General features: G+C 46.9%; 4 protein-coding genes across 7 annotated transcripts in view; 3 read left to right on the top strand and 1 right to left on the bottom strand.

The window, feature by feature from the left end:
- LOC128421721 (zinc finger protein 160-like) overlaps positions 1–4,587 on the top strand; it is a 28,759-nt gene extending 24,172 nt beyond the window's left edge. The window contains exon 2 of the mRNA XM_053404858.1: positions 2,683–4,587. Within this exon, the coding sequence (XP_053260833.1) occupies positions 2,810–4,456 (1,647 nt within the window). The 5' untranslated portion in view covers positions 2,683–2,809 and the 3' untranslated portion in view covers positions 4,457–4,587. The remainder of the gene's footprint in view (positions 1–2,682) is intronic.
- LOC128421706 (zinc finger protein 883-like) overlaps positions 1–15,581 on the bottom strand; it is a 268,891-nt gene that overhangs the window by 10,955 nt on the left and 242,355 nt on the right. The window lies entirely within an intron of this gene.
- LOC128421728 (oocyte zinc finger protein XlCOF6-like) overlaps positions 1–15,581 on the top strand; it is a 226,920-nt gene that overhangs the window by 81,590 nt on the left and 129,749 nt on the right. The window lies entirely within an intron of this gene.
- LOC128421727 (zinc finger protein 665-like) overlaps positions 12,344–15,581 on the top strand; it is a 28,527-nt gene continuing 25,289 nt past the window's right edge. For both annotated transcript variants that reach the window (XM_053404867.1, XM_053404866.1), the window contains exon 1: positions 12,344–12,479. The gene's annotated coding sequence lies outside the window, so the exon portion shown is untranslated. The remainder of the gene's footprint in view (positions 12,480–15,581) is intronic.

The following is a 15,581-nucleotide window of genomic DNA, read 5'->3' as shown; positions in this document are numbered from 1 at the left end:
GGGGAGATGCTCCTTCAGGTGTACAGGACCGAGGCTGTTGAGGGCTTTAGGTTGCAGATCTTGCTGCTCCATAACGATCTCATTAAGCAAATAAATTTATTACTGAAGGCAAAGAAGCATAACAGGATTCAAAAAATAGCAAAAACTTAATTTACATAAAACCCTAATTTAGCATACCAAAACAGCACTCAAGTATGAATCACACAAGCTGAGTAGAGAAATAGCAGACTAGGAAGTGGGACCAGGCGCCTTTCGGCCTTGTAATTTATATTCTATTAAATGTCAGAGTGACCTTGGGACTGGATAACAAGCCTGGCTCACTCCAGTTTAAACCAGCTTCATCTGGTTCCCCAAAACAAGAAAGGTTCTTCATAACCTCATCGCAACTTATCCCACCACCAGCTCTCAGCAGAAAGGAAACTGCCGAGTTTCAGGAAGCCTGCATTAGATCAATACTTTTCTATGCCTGGAAAATGCAACCATGACAATTTAAAGATCAGCACTAACAATTTGAATTGTGCTTGAAAATGTGCTGGGAGCCAGGAAAGATCCTTTAGGAGCAGTGATATGTGGTCTCGGCGGCTGCTCCCATTCAGTTGCAGTTTTGGGTCACCTTCTAAGGTAGCCCCATGTAGACCACATAGCGGTAGTCCAAGCCGGAAACAACCAGAGCATGCACCACTCTGGCGAGACAGTGTGCGGGGAAGGAGGGTCTCAGCCTGCGTTCCAGATGGAGCTGCTAGACAGCTGCCCTGGACACAGAAGTGAGCTGCGCCTCCATGGTCAGCTGTGAGTCCAAAATGACCCCTAGGATGTGCACCTGGTCCTTTAGGGCCACAGTTACCCCATTCAGGACCAGGGGGTCCCCCACACCTGCCCACCCCTTGTTCCCCAGGGACAGTACTTCTGTCTTGTCAGGATTCAACCTCAATCTGTTAGCTGCCACCCATCCTCAAACCACCTCCAGGCACCAACACAGGGCATTCACCACCTTCTCTGGTTCCAATTTAAATGAGAAGAAGAGCTGGGTATCACCCACATACTGGTGAACACCCAGCCCAAAACCCCTGATGATCTCTCCCACCAGCTTCCTATAGATATTAAAAAGCATGGGGGAGAGGACGGAGCCCTGAGGCACCCCACAAGTGAGAGCCCAGGGGTCAGAACAGTCATCCCCCAACACCACTTTCTGGACATGGCCCAGGAGGAAGGAGGGGAACCACTGCATAACCATTTCCCCAGCTCTCCTCGAGGGTCCAGAAGGACACCATGGCCAAACGTCTCCAAAGCCACTGAGAGATCTAGCAGAACCAGGAAACAGCTTTCCCCTCAGACTCTAGCGCATCCGAGATTATCAACGAGCGCAACCAGGGCAGTTTCTGTTGCATGATGAGGCCTAAATCCCAATTGGAAGGATCATGGTGGCAGAAGCTTTCCTGGTCCTGCACCCCCAAAAGCTCCAGGCACAAGACTTTCATTAGCTTTGAAGGGGCCATCGGATACTTGGTGGTCTTTTCTTCAAAAGACAAAAATTCTGAATACTTTTTAATTGATGTATGATGTAAATAGTGCTTCTGTTTTACATATTCCACATTGGAGAGATTCTGATACACAGATCTGAGTTCATCGCTCCCCCTGAAACTGATGTGTTAGCAGCACTACAAGCCTGGGCAGTGTGTTTGGGGGTCCTGGGCTGCCTAGACAACAAGACCCCCTTCTCAGCCTTGCTTATATGGTCCCAAGAAAGCAGAGCAGTACGTTAGGCACCAGCTTGGCTGCAAGAGTGGCTGGAAGGAGGTGTGCAGGACACCATGTAACTATCTTAGAGACTCCACTCTGGATTTGTGTAGGTTTTCCTCCATAGCCTTTTCTTCTTCTGAAGATAACTCACGAGGCAGCAAAGTATTACGACCAGAGTTTTCCTTCTCGATGGGCTTTCTTCCCTGGTTGACGAGCCCAATCTGCCCTTCCCTTTCCTCTGCAGCAGGGGCAGAATCTGCCTTCTTGACTGTGGGATTCACTGTTGTTCTCCTCCTCTCCATCCACCAGGGCCTGCCTTCACCTGCAGCAGAATTCCCCAACCCACCAAGAATTTGAGACCCAGCAGCTATCCTCACCTGGTTTAGCCGGCCGGTTGAAGCTGTTCCTGGGATTGTGACCCCTATTCCATCCTGACAGCTTCTGGAAGAAACAGGAGAGAGCTGAGTGCAGGGTGGGAACCAATGGTGGATAAATTACCCCATAAGGTGCATGACATTTCCCCCACCAAAGGTACCGCCGCTCCCCTAACACACCATGACATCGTATGATTGTGATATTTAAGACAGTCCATCAATAAATCAATACTACATTTTCAAGGTACTACATATTCCACTAAGTACAGTTTATCTATTTGCCTTGAATATCCTGCTTTTCTGTGTCATTTTAGGATAGTCCTGCGTCAGAAGATGGGCACGAAATCAGACAGCACATTATCTTTTAAAAAATTAAGCTGCTTTATGAACATTGGTTGAGGATTTTGAAAGTTGCTCATGAATTACTATCATTTGACATTGCAACTTCACTTCCTAAAAACTGGGAACATGGGTAGGAGGTGAGGAAATGTAGGAGACCTTGAAATAGGAGAAGGTGCTAATGGAGCTTGATGTGTTCTCTTTCCCTTAGTTCTGGAAACCCAAACAGGATTCCCTTTCCTCCCACTCTGAAGAAGGAGATGGAGAAGACAGTCAGAACTCCAGGGGATGGGTCACCTTTCGTTCCATTAGGAATAGAAATTAAAATGTGTGAAATGTGGAATATGCTTCATTGAATGAGGACACATAGTTCACATCAACAACCTCCAACAGGGGAGAAACGATTTAAAGGTATGGAGTGTGGGAAAAGTTTCGCTGATAGTGGAAACCTTAGAACACATCAACGGACTCACACAGGGGAGAAACCATTTAAATGCCTGGAGTGCGGAAAGACCTTTACTGGTAATGGAAACCTTAGAAGACATCAACAGACTCATACAGGGGAGAAACCATTTAAATGCCTGGAGTGCGGAAAGTGCTTCAGTCAGAATGGAGACCTTAGAAGACATCAACGGACTCACACAGGGGAGAAACCATATAAATGTATAGAGTGTGGAAAGAGCTTCAGTCATAATGGATACCTTAAATTACACCAGCGGATTCACACAGGGGAGAAACCATTTAAATGCCTGGAGTGCAGAAAGACCTTTACTCGTAATGGACACCTTAGAAGACATCAACAGACTCATACAGGGGAGAAACCATTTAAATGCCTGGAGTGCGGAAAGTGCTTCAGTCAGAATGGAAGCCTTAGAACACATCAACGGACCCACACAGGGGAGAAACCATATAAATGTATAGAGTGTGGAAAGAGCTTCAGTCATAATGGATACCTTAAATTACACCAGCGGATTCACACAGGGGAGAAACCATATAAATGCCTGGAGTGCGGAAAGTGCTTCAGTCAGAATGGAGACCTTAGAAGACATCAACGGACTCATACAGGGGAGAAACCATTTAAATGTATAGAGTGCAGAATGTGCTTCAGTCAGAATGGAGACCTTAAATTACACCAGCGGATTCACACAGGGGAGAAACCATATAAATGTATAGAGTGCGGAATGAGCTTTAGTCATAATGGAAGCCTTAGAAGACATCAACGGACTCATACAGGGGAGAAACCATTTAAATGTATAGAGTGCGGAATGTGCTTCAGTCGGAATGGAGACCTTAAATTACACCAGCGGATTCACACAGGGGAGAAACCATATAAATGTATAGAGTGTGGAATGAGCTTTAGTCATAATGGAAACCTTAGAACACATCAACGGACTCATACAGGGGAGAAACCATTTAAATGTATAGAGTGCGGAATGTGCTTCAGTCAGAATGGAGACCTTAAATTACACCAGCGGATTCACACAGGGGAGAAACCATATAAATGTATAGAATGCGGAAAGAGCTTTAGTCATAATGGAAGCCTTAGAACACATCAACGGACTCACACAGGGGAGAAACCATATAAATGTATAGAGTGTGGAAAGAGCTTTAGTCATAATGGAAGACTTAGAACACATCAACGGACTCACACAGGGGAGAAACCATTTAAATGTATAGAGTGTGGAAAGAGCTTCAGTAATAATGGAAACCTTAGAAAACATCAACGGACTCATACAGGGGAGAAACCATATAAATGTATAGAGTGTGGAAAGAGCTTTAGTGATAATGGAAGCCTTAGAACACATCAACGGACTCACACAGGGGAGAAACCATATAAATGTATAGAGTGCGGAATGAGCTTTAGTGATAATGGAAGCCTTAGAACACATCAACGGACTCACACAGGGGAGAAACCATATAAATGTATAGAGTGTGGAAAGAGCTTTAGTCAGAATGGAAACCTTAGAAGACATCAGCAGACACACAGCAGAGAAACCATTTAAATGTATGGACTGTGGAAGGAGCTTCAGTCAGAGAGGAACCCTTGATTTATGTCAACAAACTCACACAAAACACAAACCTTATAAATATCAGGAAAGTAGATAGAGGTTGAGCCCTAGTGGAAGTTCTAAATCAGCAGACTCACAGACAGGAAGAACTTTAGGAATTGAAACCCTTCAAACCATCCACAAACTCAGAGAGGAGAAGCAGTTTAAATGAAAAGATTGCAAAAGTGCTTTATTTACAATGGAGTGTTTAAGGAACATCCAGGGACTCTCACATGGAAGATCCCATTTTGGTGTCTGGAGTGTGGGACATCTTCCTCTCAGAGTCCACTCTTTTCTTCACAGAAATGAACTCGGCAGGAAATCAGTCTTTAACACATTTTGTGTATGTGAAGTTCTGGTATTTATGTGTAAAACTGTATAGTAATGAAATATTGAACGCAATGTCAAACAATGTGATTATAATCTAAGATGTAAAGTACCTTTCAATAGAGAAGGGGTGAGGGTTTATCTGGATTGCTGGTGGTCAGTGAGGATTAAAGCTGGGCGATATATTGTCCCATACTGGTTTCTAGACCACATCGTGATAACCTTTCAAAAACAACTGATATGGCAACACACCGCAGATCACAGTGTGTGTTTCTGGGATGCTCATTTGCCTGGAAGCAGCCGGCAGAAAGCTTTTCTTTGTGAAGCCCCTGCAGCTGCCGAGTTGCTGACTTCCCTCCCAGACGACAGGAAGCGAAAGACACACATCCATTGCCCTGTGTCCTTCCAGCCTCTTTCCTCCCTTGCTCCCTTCTGCCGGTTTGTGTGCCTGACTTAGATATCCTGTGTGCTCTATTTTTTTACTTCTGAAACTGGATTTCCCCTCAGGAGCTAAGTTTTGTGCCTCACTGGGGACCCAGTGAGAACTGTATGCTTTGAAAGCTCAGTAAATTATTACCGAAGAAGTCCTGCTGCTTCTCTGTGTGTTTTTGACCTCAGTGAGGGACTTGCTCTACACGTGGCCCCTACTCTCCTCCTGGCCTGGAGTTGCTTTACTCAAGCATGCAAGACGGGTGCATCTGTGTGCACTCAAAAGCAAATAAAGTAGGACTCTCCTTTCTATGAGAGTACAGTGGTACCTTGGGTTACAGACGCTTCAGGTTACAGACACTTCAGGTTACAGACTCTGCTAACCCAGAAATAGTACTTCGGGTTAATAACTTTGCTTCAGGATGAGAACAGAAATCGTGCTCCGGCGGTGGTGCAGCAGCAGCAGGAGGCCTCATTAGCTAAAGTGGTGCCTCGGGTGGGGTGCTGTCTTGCTTTGGACATGAGGGAGAGCAGAGATGATGCCTTGGTCCTGATGTGTGCTGAATAAACTGCTTGTAAATCTGCTCACATATGCCTCTCCAGCCACTTCTGTTGTGCGTTTACTCTGCTGAGTGTGCATGCCCAGCTTCTGAAGCTCAGGTTGCAGTTTCATGCTGATCCAAGGGCTGGAGATCGCCCAGCACAGCTGGGGGGCTGCCATTTGCCCCCAATTCCTTGGCTGCATCCCAACACTAAGCACTGGAGGAGAAAATGAGCCCTGCAGGATCAGGCCAGAGGGCTCCCTCCTAGAGGGGAGACAGAGCAGAGGAGCCACCCATCACCCTGTTCTCCTCCTCCTCCACCACAGATTGGCCTCCTCCTCTTTTAAACCACCTTTAGTGGTGGCCTCTGCCTCTTGTGGGAGGGAGTTCCACAGGTTTTATTCTGCCCTGCTAGAGGAAGTGCTTTCTCTTCCCTTCCTTCCTTCCTTCCTTCCTTCCTTCCTTCCTTCCTTCCTTGCACCAGTGAGGTTTTAGGGACCAGGGTATATTTCATGTCTGAATGTTTCCATCTGCGGACAACCTCGACTTCTTGCAGGAAAGGGAGGGATTGGGCTTTTGCTCTGGAGGACCCTGCCCCCCCTATCTTACTTTCCTCTCTAGGAATCTAGCTCGTTTCCATTTAACCCTTGGCAAGCCGAGCGCACCCAACTCACGCCTCTCCCTCTCCCGAGAGCAGGAGCATCGCGCTGCAATGGCATCCCGAGAAGACGGAGGACGAGAGGCTTATGGATTACTTCCGGCAAGGGATACATTCAGTTTTGGACAGCAGCTGAACAGCTGGCCCCTGAACACGGGTCCTAAGAAATCCTCACTGGCTCTAGATCCGTTTCTGATCACCATTCAAAGTGTTGGTGCTGACCTTGAAAGCCCTAAATGGTCTCAGCCCGACGAAAACATTTCCGCAAAAAGATCAAAACATGTAGCCGCAGGTGATACAATAGGAGCCTTTCTGCAAATGGCCTTTGCAACTCAACTCACTGGGTGGTAACAAAGTATACACATTTGCCTCTTTGCAATGTAGCCCCGTTTCCTCAATGAATCCACCCATTTCTTGATGAAATGTAACTTCTGCCAGGAAAACCTGAGCTGAAATAGTAAGGAGAGCAAAACAGCAGCCCTGTCTGACCCCCGTCAGCCTCCAGACTCCCCCAGTCACGCGGCAGGAGATTCTTCCTGAGCCCCCCCCCTCCGTGAGATGGGTATGACATCATGGATGATCCAGTGATGATCCATATGATCCAAGCAGACTGGGCCAAAGAGCAGGTCTCTAGGCCTGAATGAAACGGGTCTGCGATGATGGATTCTGGAGTCAAGAAATCCGCCCTTTCCAGTGATCTCTCAGGCTGGCCAGGAAAAGGCAGGGAGCAGGAATCCTCAGGCATCCCAGTTGACAGACAGACTTGTCATGTTGCCAAAACATGGAGTCTGGGCTGATTTCCATGTACAACTCACTTTGTGGCGCAACCGGGGATGTTTTTGGGGTGCTCTCTCTGTGACGGGGGGGGGCGATTATTTGAGGGTGTACAAATTGCAACGCGCTTTAGTTCTGGGCTGCGTCACTCCTCGCATGGGGGGGGGGCTCTGCCCGCAAACAGATCAACAGCTGCCTTGCTTTCTTCCTGGCCTCCTTGTGTCGCCTCTGAGGGAGACACAAGGGAAGAATTGTGTTGGGGTGTGTGTGTGTGTGCAAAAGCCGAAGCCCTATTTTCCCCGTAACACAGGAGTCACAGAGTCCAACCCGCTGCTCAATGTGTACAAATACCAAAAACATGGAATGGATCTAAGATCATGGCGTGGGTGGGGGGGAGGGAAGGATTTTGCAATGTAAACATTGTAGGGGGGGACCCCACTTTGCAGCTGGATTGCCTGGATCAGCCCCTCCCGCGCTCTCCTAGTAAGAGGGGAGGGGAAAAACAATTCTTTCCCTCGCTTCCCGTCACAACCTGCTTTCACGCCGCCCCCAAACCCTCAAACACCCCCCCCCGTATGTTGCACCTTTTCCTTTTGCTCCTCCTCCCCGCAATCCGGCTTCTGTTTCTGGAATGAGGGGAGAGAGCCCCCCCTCTCAAACTGCTTGCTTCGTCCGCAAGTGGAGCTTCTACGCCGGATTGCTGCTCTGCTCCATAGCTCTAGGGGTGCGCGCTTTTGGAAAAGGAAGGAGGGGCGGCAGGACCCCCCCCTCCGTGGATGTTGCAGTAAAAGAAAGGAGAATCGGGAGCGAGGACAAAGAGGTAAAGGGGTCGCGGAGGAGAGAGGAGAAAAGGATCCAGAGACCCCTCCAGCTCCCCCAAGCGCCTTCCGTGGGGCCTGGATCCCTGCGCGCGTGCTGCGAAGGGGGCTTTCCTTGGCCCCTTGGGTGCCTTGGCGGGGGGGGCATGCACCACCCATTCAGGGGATCCCAGCGAAGAGCCCTCGCCCCATTTCCCCCGCTTAGGCATCCCTGGGGCGCTGTGGGTTCCGCGCGGAGAGAGGTGGGCCATGAAAGGGTTAATGGGAGTGAGGGACGCCTGGATAGAGAACCCCCGTCCCTCCCCTGCTCGTCTTGGGGGGCCCTTCTGGACGGAGAGATAGAGGCGCAGGGCGAGCGGTGAGCCGCGCCAAGGGGTGCGGGGCCTCTGGGTGCAGGGGAGACTCTGGGACAGAGGGAGGGAATCGATGAAGTGGGGAGGGGGAACATCCCTGGGGCAGGGAAGGGCAGCAATCCGGGGGGGGGGAGAGCTAGGTAGACCAGTCTTTGGGGACACGTCTCCATCTTGGCGCCGGTGGGGATTGTCTTGGCTTCTCCCTCCCACCCAATTATCGGCCACCCCTTCAAGGCAACCAGAGGGATCACTGGAAAGTGGGGGGTCGTGTCCCCCCTCCCATTCCTTCCTGCAAACTCCATCCTCTTACTGCCCCATAAGCCCCTGCCCTGTGCAGACGCAGCGCTTCTGCCCAGTCCAACCATTGTTCCCCTGGAGAGGAGAGGAAATCCCGAGAGGAAGAGGGGAGGGGAGAAGCCTGCTCAGAAGCGGCTCTTTGTTTCCACAATCCCACCCAGGAAGCAGCCAGAAACCTTTTCCTCTCTCTCAGGTTTCCATCTTTATTGTCTTTTCCACTGAGGAGGATAATGTACACCTGTCATCAGAAACAGGGGTGAAGAGTTCATGGAATGGCTCTCAGAATTGATACAGAAGTTGCACCTCAAAAGCATTTCTGTTCCTCTTATTCTTTGTAGGCAATGTCAGAGTGACTGACAAGCTGAGATACAATCCATCATCATCTTGTGATAGCCATTGCATGAATCTTCACAGTCAAAGGTCCCATTTTCATGATAGACAGTGCCTGTGACTGGAGGCTCTACACACCGGGTGTGCCTGTGCAGGCCAAAGACTCCCAGTATTAGCACAGGTGAGGTGTGTGACCTTCCCAAATTTACAGACTGTATGTGAATGAGAGTTTGTGGGTGGGATTACAGTGTACGGCAACCCTGTGATTTTCTCCACCCGTAACATTTTGTGAGTTGATATTGCAGTAGGAATTCCAAAATAATTACAAAAAATCACAAGATGATAAGAATGGCTGTACTATTTATATCCTGCCCATCTGGTTGGGTTTCCCCAGCCACTCTGGGCAGGTTACAGCACATATAAAAGACCGTAAAACATTAAACATTAAAATCCTCCTGATACAGGGCTGCCTTCAGCTGTCTTCTAAATGTCAGAATGTTGCCCATTTCCTTACCCTCTGCCTAATTCCATGTACCCTCGCTTCTCGCCGGGAAGGAACCAGCAGAAGACCCTCAGAAGAGGACCTCAGTGTCCAGACTAAACCATGGGGGTGGAGACGGTCCTTCAGGGCAGAGGCTGTTGAGGGCTTTAGGTTACAGATCTTGCTCCTCCATAATGACCTCAAGAGCAAGTTTGACGTAAAATTTTTGAGTAGTAAAAAACCCTCAGAGGCAGCAAAAATTTTATTCAGCAAATAAATTCATTACTGAATGCAAACAAGCATAACAGGATCCAAAACATAGCAAAGACCTAACTTAAATAAAAACCTAACTTGGCATACCAAAGCAGCACTCAAGTAAATAAAAAGAATTGTCCAGTAGCTCCTTAGAGACCAACTAAGATTGTCCTGGGTATAACCTTTGGTGTGCATGCAAACTTCTTCAGATACACTGAAAGAGAAGTCACCAGACCCTTATGTATAGTGGGAGGGTGGGGTGGGGGTTTTCTCAAAAGGGTAGTAGGAGATGGGTATGGTAAAGCTGTTGACGACTGTTAATGACTGCAATTAGTCCTACAGGAAAAAGCATTGGATAGTATGCATACTAACTAGCTTTAGTATGTGTAATGAGACAAGAATCCAATATCTCTATTAAGACCAGGTCTCTCCAGAGTTTTCAGTTTATTAATAAGTTGTAATTCAGCAACTTCTCTTTCAAGTCTATTTCTGAAATTCTTTTTTTTATTAATTTTGACTGCGTCAGACCAATACGGCTAGCTGCCTGAATCTAGCACTCAAGTAAGACGCACACAAGCAGAGTATTGAAATAGCAGAATAGGAAGTGGGACCAGGCGCCTTTCAATACTGCAATTTATAAACAATTCAGTGTCAGAGTAACATTGGGATGGGATAACAAGCCTGGCTCACTCCAGTTTAAACCAAAATCAAGGAAGGTTCAGCATAGTCTCATAACAACTGATCCCACCACCTGCTCTCAGCAGAAAGGAAACTCCCTTATCAGCTAAAATGTTCCAGGTAGAGAAAACTCCAGCTTTGAATCACACAGAGTAGAACCTTCTTGAAGCAATAAACCAGGAATGATCTGTCTACATTAGATCAATACTATTCTATGCCTGAAAAATGCAACTATGTCACTTTAAAGGTCAGCACCAACAGTGTGAATTATGACTGGAAATGCCCTAGGAGCCAGGGAAGATCCTTTAGGACCAGTGATATGTGGTCTCGGTGGCTGCTCCGAGTTATTAGTCTAGCTGCCCCATTCTGGATTAGTTGCAGTTTCTGAGTCACCTTCAAAGGTAGCCCTACGTAGAGCACATTGCAGTAGTCCAAACTGGAGATAACCAGAGCATGCACCACTCTGGTGAAACAGTCCGAGGGCAGGGTGGGTCTCATCTGGTGTACCAGATGGAGCTGGCAGACAGAACTGACCTGTGCCTCCATGGACAGCTGTGAGTCCAAAATGACCCCCAGGCTGTGCACCTGGTCCTTTAGGGCAGGCATCCCCAACCTTCGGCCCTCCAGATGTTTTGGACTACAATTCCCATCATCCCTGATCACTGGTCCTGTTAGCAAGGGATCATGGGAGTTGTAGGCCAAAACATCTGGAGGGCCGCAGGTTGAGGGTGCCTGCTTTAGGGCCACAGTTACCCCATTCAGGACCAGGGAATCCTCCACATCTGACTGTCCTCCAGGGACAGTACTTCTGTCTTGTCAGGATTCAACCACAGCCGCCACCCATCCTCAAACCACCTCCAGGCACCAACACACGGCATTCACCACCTTCACTGGTTCCGATTTAAATGAGAAGAAGAGCTGGTTTTCACCCACATACTGGTGAACACCCAACCCAAAACCCCTGATGATCTCTCCCAGTGGCTTCATATAGATATTAAAAAGCATGGGGGAGAGGACAGAGCCCTGAGGCTCCCCATAAGTGAGCACCCAGGGGTCAGAACACTCATCCCCCAACACCACTTTCTGGACATGGCCCAGGAGGAAGGAGGGGAACCACTGCACAGCTGTGCCCCCAGCTCCCCTAGAGGGTCCAGAAGGATACAATGGTCAAAGGTCTTCAAAGCCGCTGAGAGATCCAGCAGAACCAGGAAACAGCTTTCCCCTCAGACTCTAGCCCATCAGAGATCATCAAGCAGCACAACCAGGACAGTTTCTGTTGCATGATGAGGCCTGAATCCCAACTGGAAGGATCATGGTGGCAGAAGCTTTCCTGGTCCTGCAGCCCACAAAAGCCTCAGCCACAATACATTTATAAGCTTTCAAGTGGCCACATGATACATGGTGGTCTTTTCTTCAAAAAACAAATATTTTGAATACTTTTACAGTGCTGTATGATGTAAGTGGCATTTCTGTTTCCCTTGTTCCACATTGGAGAGATATTGATACACAGGTCTGAGCTCATTTCTCCGCCTGAAACTGCTGTGTTAGCAGCAATGGAAGCCTGGGGAAAGTGTTGTGGGGTCCTGGGCTGCCTAGACAACAAGACCCCCTTCTCAGCAGAGCAGTACGTTAGGCACCAGCTTGGCTGCAGGAGTTGCTGGCAGGAGGTGTGCAGGGCACTATCCAAGCATCTTAGAGACTCCACTCAAGATTTGTGTAAGTTTTCCTGCATAGCCTTTTCTTCTCCTGAAGATAAGTCATAAGGCAGCAAAGGATTAGGATCAGAGTTTTCCTTCTCGATGGACTCCCTTCCCTTTCCTCTGCAGGATGTGCAGAATCTGTCTTCTTGACTGTGGGATTCACTGTTGTTCTCATCCTCTCCATCCACCAGCGTCTTTCTTCACCTGCAACAGAATTCCCCAACCCACCAAGAATTTGAGACCCATCAGCTATCCTCACCTGGTTTTGCCAGCCGGTTGAAGCCATTCCTGGGATTGTGGCCCCTGTTGCATGCTGACAGCTTCTGGAAGCCACAGGTGAGAGCTGAGTGCAGGGTGGAGACCAATGGTGGATAGATTACCCGAGAAGGTGCATGACATTTCCCCCACCAAAGGTACCGCCTCTCCTCTAACACCCCAAGACATCCTCTAATTATGATATTTAAGACAGATCAGGAATAAATTCATGTCTCCATAAATAACACAACTTCAGGCCATTAATGAATCAATATTACCTATTCAAGGATGAAGTTTCCATTAAGTACACTTATCTATTTTCCTTGAATATCCAGCTTTGTCAGTGCCAGATTAGGATAGTCCTCTGTCAGAAGACAAGCACAGGATCAGGCAGCACACCATCATTATAAAGAACCATTGGGGTGGGTGTTTCCGCCTGGGATTCCCATGTGCCAGCTGCTTTCCTTCTGCTTCTCCTGCTCTCTCCATGCAATGTGAGGCATGTAGACAGAGGTCCATCTCCAAGAACAGGAGCTTCCCTGAGCACCCATTCAGCTGATCCCAAGCACCAAGCCTTGTCACTAGTTCTCTGATTGAGCCAGAGCACAGTCCCTGGAAGAGATGAAGGCCTGGGTCTCCCAAAATAGTCCATATGGACCTCCTGAGGTCAGTGGGACTGTGCAGGTGATTCATGAAGATCTAGAGATGGAAATGGGAGCAACCACTTGATTTGAAAGGCAGTCCCACAGGACAACAGTAATCCATGATCATGCTGTGTTCTTAAAGATGATTGAGGATTATGAAAGTTTGCTGATGCATTACTATCATTAGACATCATACCATTTTCATTTCCTAAAAATTGGGAACATGGGTAGGACATGGGAGAATGTAGGAGATGTTGAAATAAGAGAATGTGCTAATGGCGGTTGATGTGTCCTTTTCCCCCCTGTGTTCTCTTTCTTAAAACCCAAACAGGATTTGCTTTCTGTCCACTCTGAAAAAGGTGATGGAGAAGACAGAATTGCAGGGGACAGGGCACCGTTCGTTTCATTAGGAATAGCCATTAAAATGTGTGAAATGTGGAATATGCTTCACTGAATGAGCACACATAGTTCACATCAACGAACACAAAAAAGAAAGAACCCAAAAAAACACAAAAAAGAAAGAAGGTATGTAATGCGGAAAGAGCTTCTCTTTCATTGCAAAACTTAGAACACACCAGCAGACTCACACAGAGAGAAAATGTTTTAAGTGCAGGGAGTGTGGGAAGAACTTCAGTCAGAGTGGAAACCTTAAATTGCACAAACGGACTCACACAGGGGAGAAACCGTTTCAGTATATGGAGTGTGAAAAGAGCTTTAGCGATAGTGGAAGCCTTAGGAACCATCAACTGACTCACACAGGGGAGAAACCATTTAAATGCATGGAGTGTGGAAAGAGCTTTAGTGAAAATGGAAGCCTTAGTGTAATGGGAAATGGTGTTGCTCATGCGTAAAACTCCAAACTGCTCCAAGCAGGTTATATAGCTCAAACTTTCCCTGGTTTGACAGCGCCTTGCAAACGCGACTGTCTTAATCACTGCCAGTATCCGTCAGTGGGCGTTTCCTGAACTTCTTCCAACATAAAAATTCCTTGACCCCCAATCTCCGCCTAGCTTCTCTGCGCGGAAGCCTTCTGCGCAGAGTAGGCGTGCCAAGCGGAGGTCCTGCGCTCTCCCCACTGATCTCACTGGAAGAGTCTCGGAGCCTTCCCTCCGAAGTACTCTCAGCCTCCCCTTTCTTCCTGGTGTCACCTTGGTTTCCTTCCCCAGCGGAAGCTCTCCCTCTCTCCTTGCTGGTTCCCTCCCCTGCATCCTCGGAGCGACTTCCCTCTCCGTTGATCTCTGATGTCAGTTCCCTGACAGCTTCTAAACAAAGTAATCCATAAAGATCAAGCTGGCTTTTTACCGGGGAGACAGCTGAAAGATAATGTGAGAATGGTATTAGATATTATCGAATGTTTAGAAAACAGAATTGATAAACAAGCAGTGTTGATTTTTATCGACGCGGAGAAAGCATTTGATGTCTCCTGGCAATTTATGAAAAAGAATTTAAAAATAATGGGAATAGGAGAGGAATTTATGAAGGGTGTAGAAGCAATATATCACAATCAAACAGCCAAACTCATTATAAATAATAATGTTTTGGAGATTTTTGATATCTCAAAAGGGACGAGACAGGGGTGTCTTCTATTCCCCCTGTTGTTTTTAACTGTACTAGAGGTACTCAACAAGACCATGAGAGAAAATCCAGAAATTAAAGGGATTAAGGTTGGACATAAAGATTTTAAAATAAAAGCGTTTGCGGATGATATAGTATAAACTTTGGAAGATCCAAAGAAAAGCTTAAAAGAGGCACTACAAAAAATAGAAGAATTTGGCAAAGTAGCATGGTTTAAACTTAATAAGAACAAAACTAAAATGTTAGTGAAAAACATAAGCAAAGAAGAAACAGAAGAACTGCAACAAGAGACAGGAATCACAGCGGCTAACAAAGTCAAATATCTGGGAATATGGTTGACAGCAAAAAACATAAATCTATATAAAGGTAACTATGACACCACATGGAGAGAAATTAAGAAAGACTTGGATATCTGGAATAGACTGAGACTCTCTTTTTTTAGGGAGAATATCAGTGATTAAAATGAATGTCTTACCTAGAATGCTATTCTTATTCCAAACAGTACCAGTGATCAAAGGGTTGAAACAATGTAAAGAATGGCAGAAAATATTGGCAAGATTTGTCTGGCAGGGAAAGAGACGAAGAATAAAAATGAAGATCTTAGTGGACAAAAAAGAAAGAGGTGGCTTTTCCTTGCCAGACATGATTCTTTATTATGAAGCAGCTTGCTTAATATGGATAAGAGATTGGATAAAACTAGAGAATACGGACCTTCTAGATTTAGAAGGATTTGACAACAGGTACGGGTGGCACTCGTACCTGTGGTATGGTAAAGCAAAAGTCCACATATAACCCAAACATATATGATGTTTGGGTAAGAAATAAAAAAAATTTAGAAAAGAAAACCCCCTGGTGGATCTCACCAACTGACATATTAATTACAAAAAAACCTAATATGGAAGGAAAGAGAGCTACTTATGAAGAGTTTGTTATGAAAACGGAGCAGGGGATTAAGTTAAAGACG

Source organism: Podarcis raffonei, chromosome 10 (genome assembly GCF_027172205.1).
Source record: "Podarcis raffonei isolate rPodRaf1 chromosome 10, rPodRaf1.pri, whole genome shotgun sequence".
Lineage (NCBI taxonomy): Eukaryota > Metazoa > Chordata > Lepidosauria > Squamata > Lacertidae > Podarcis > Podarcis raffonei.
Note: the sequence above shows the minus strand (reverse complement) of the source record. Positions and strands in the feature narration are given on the sequence as shown.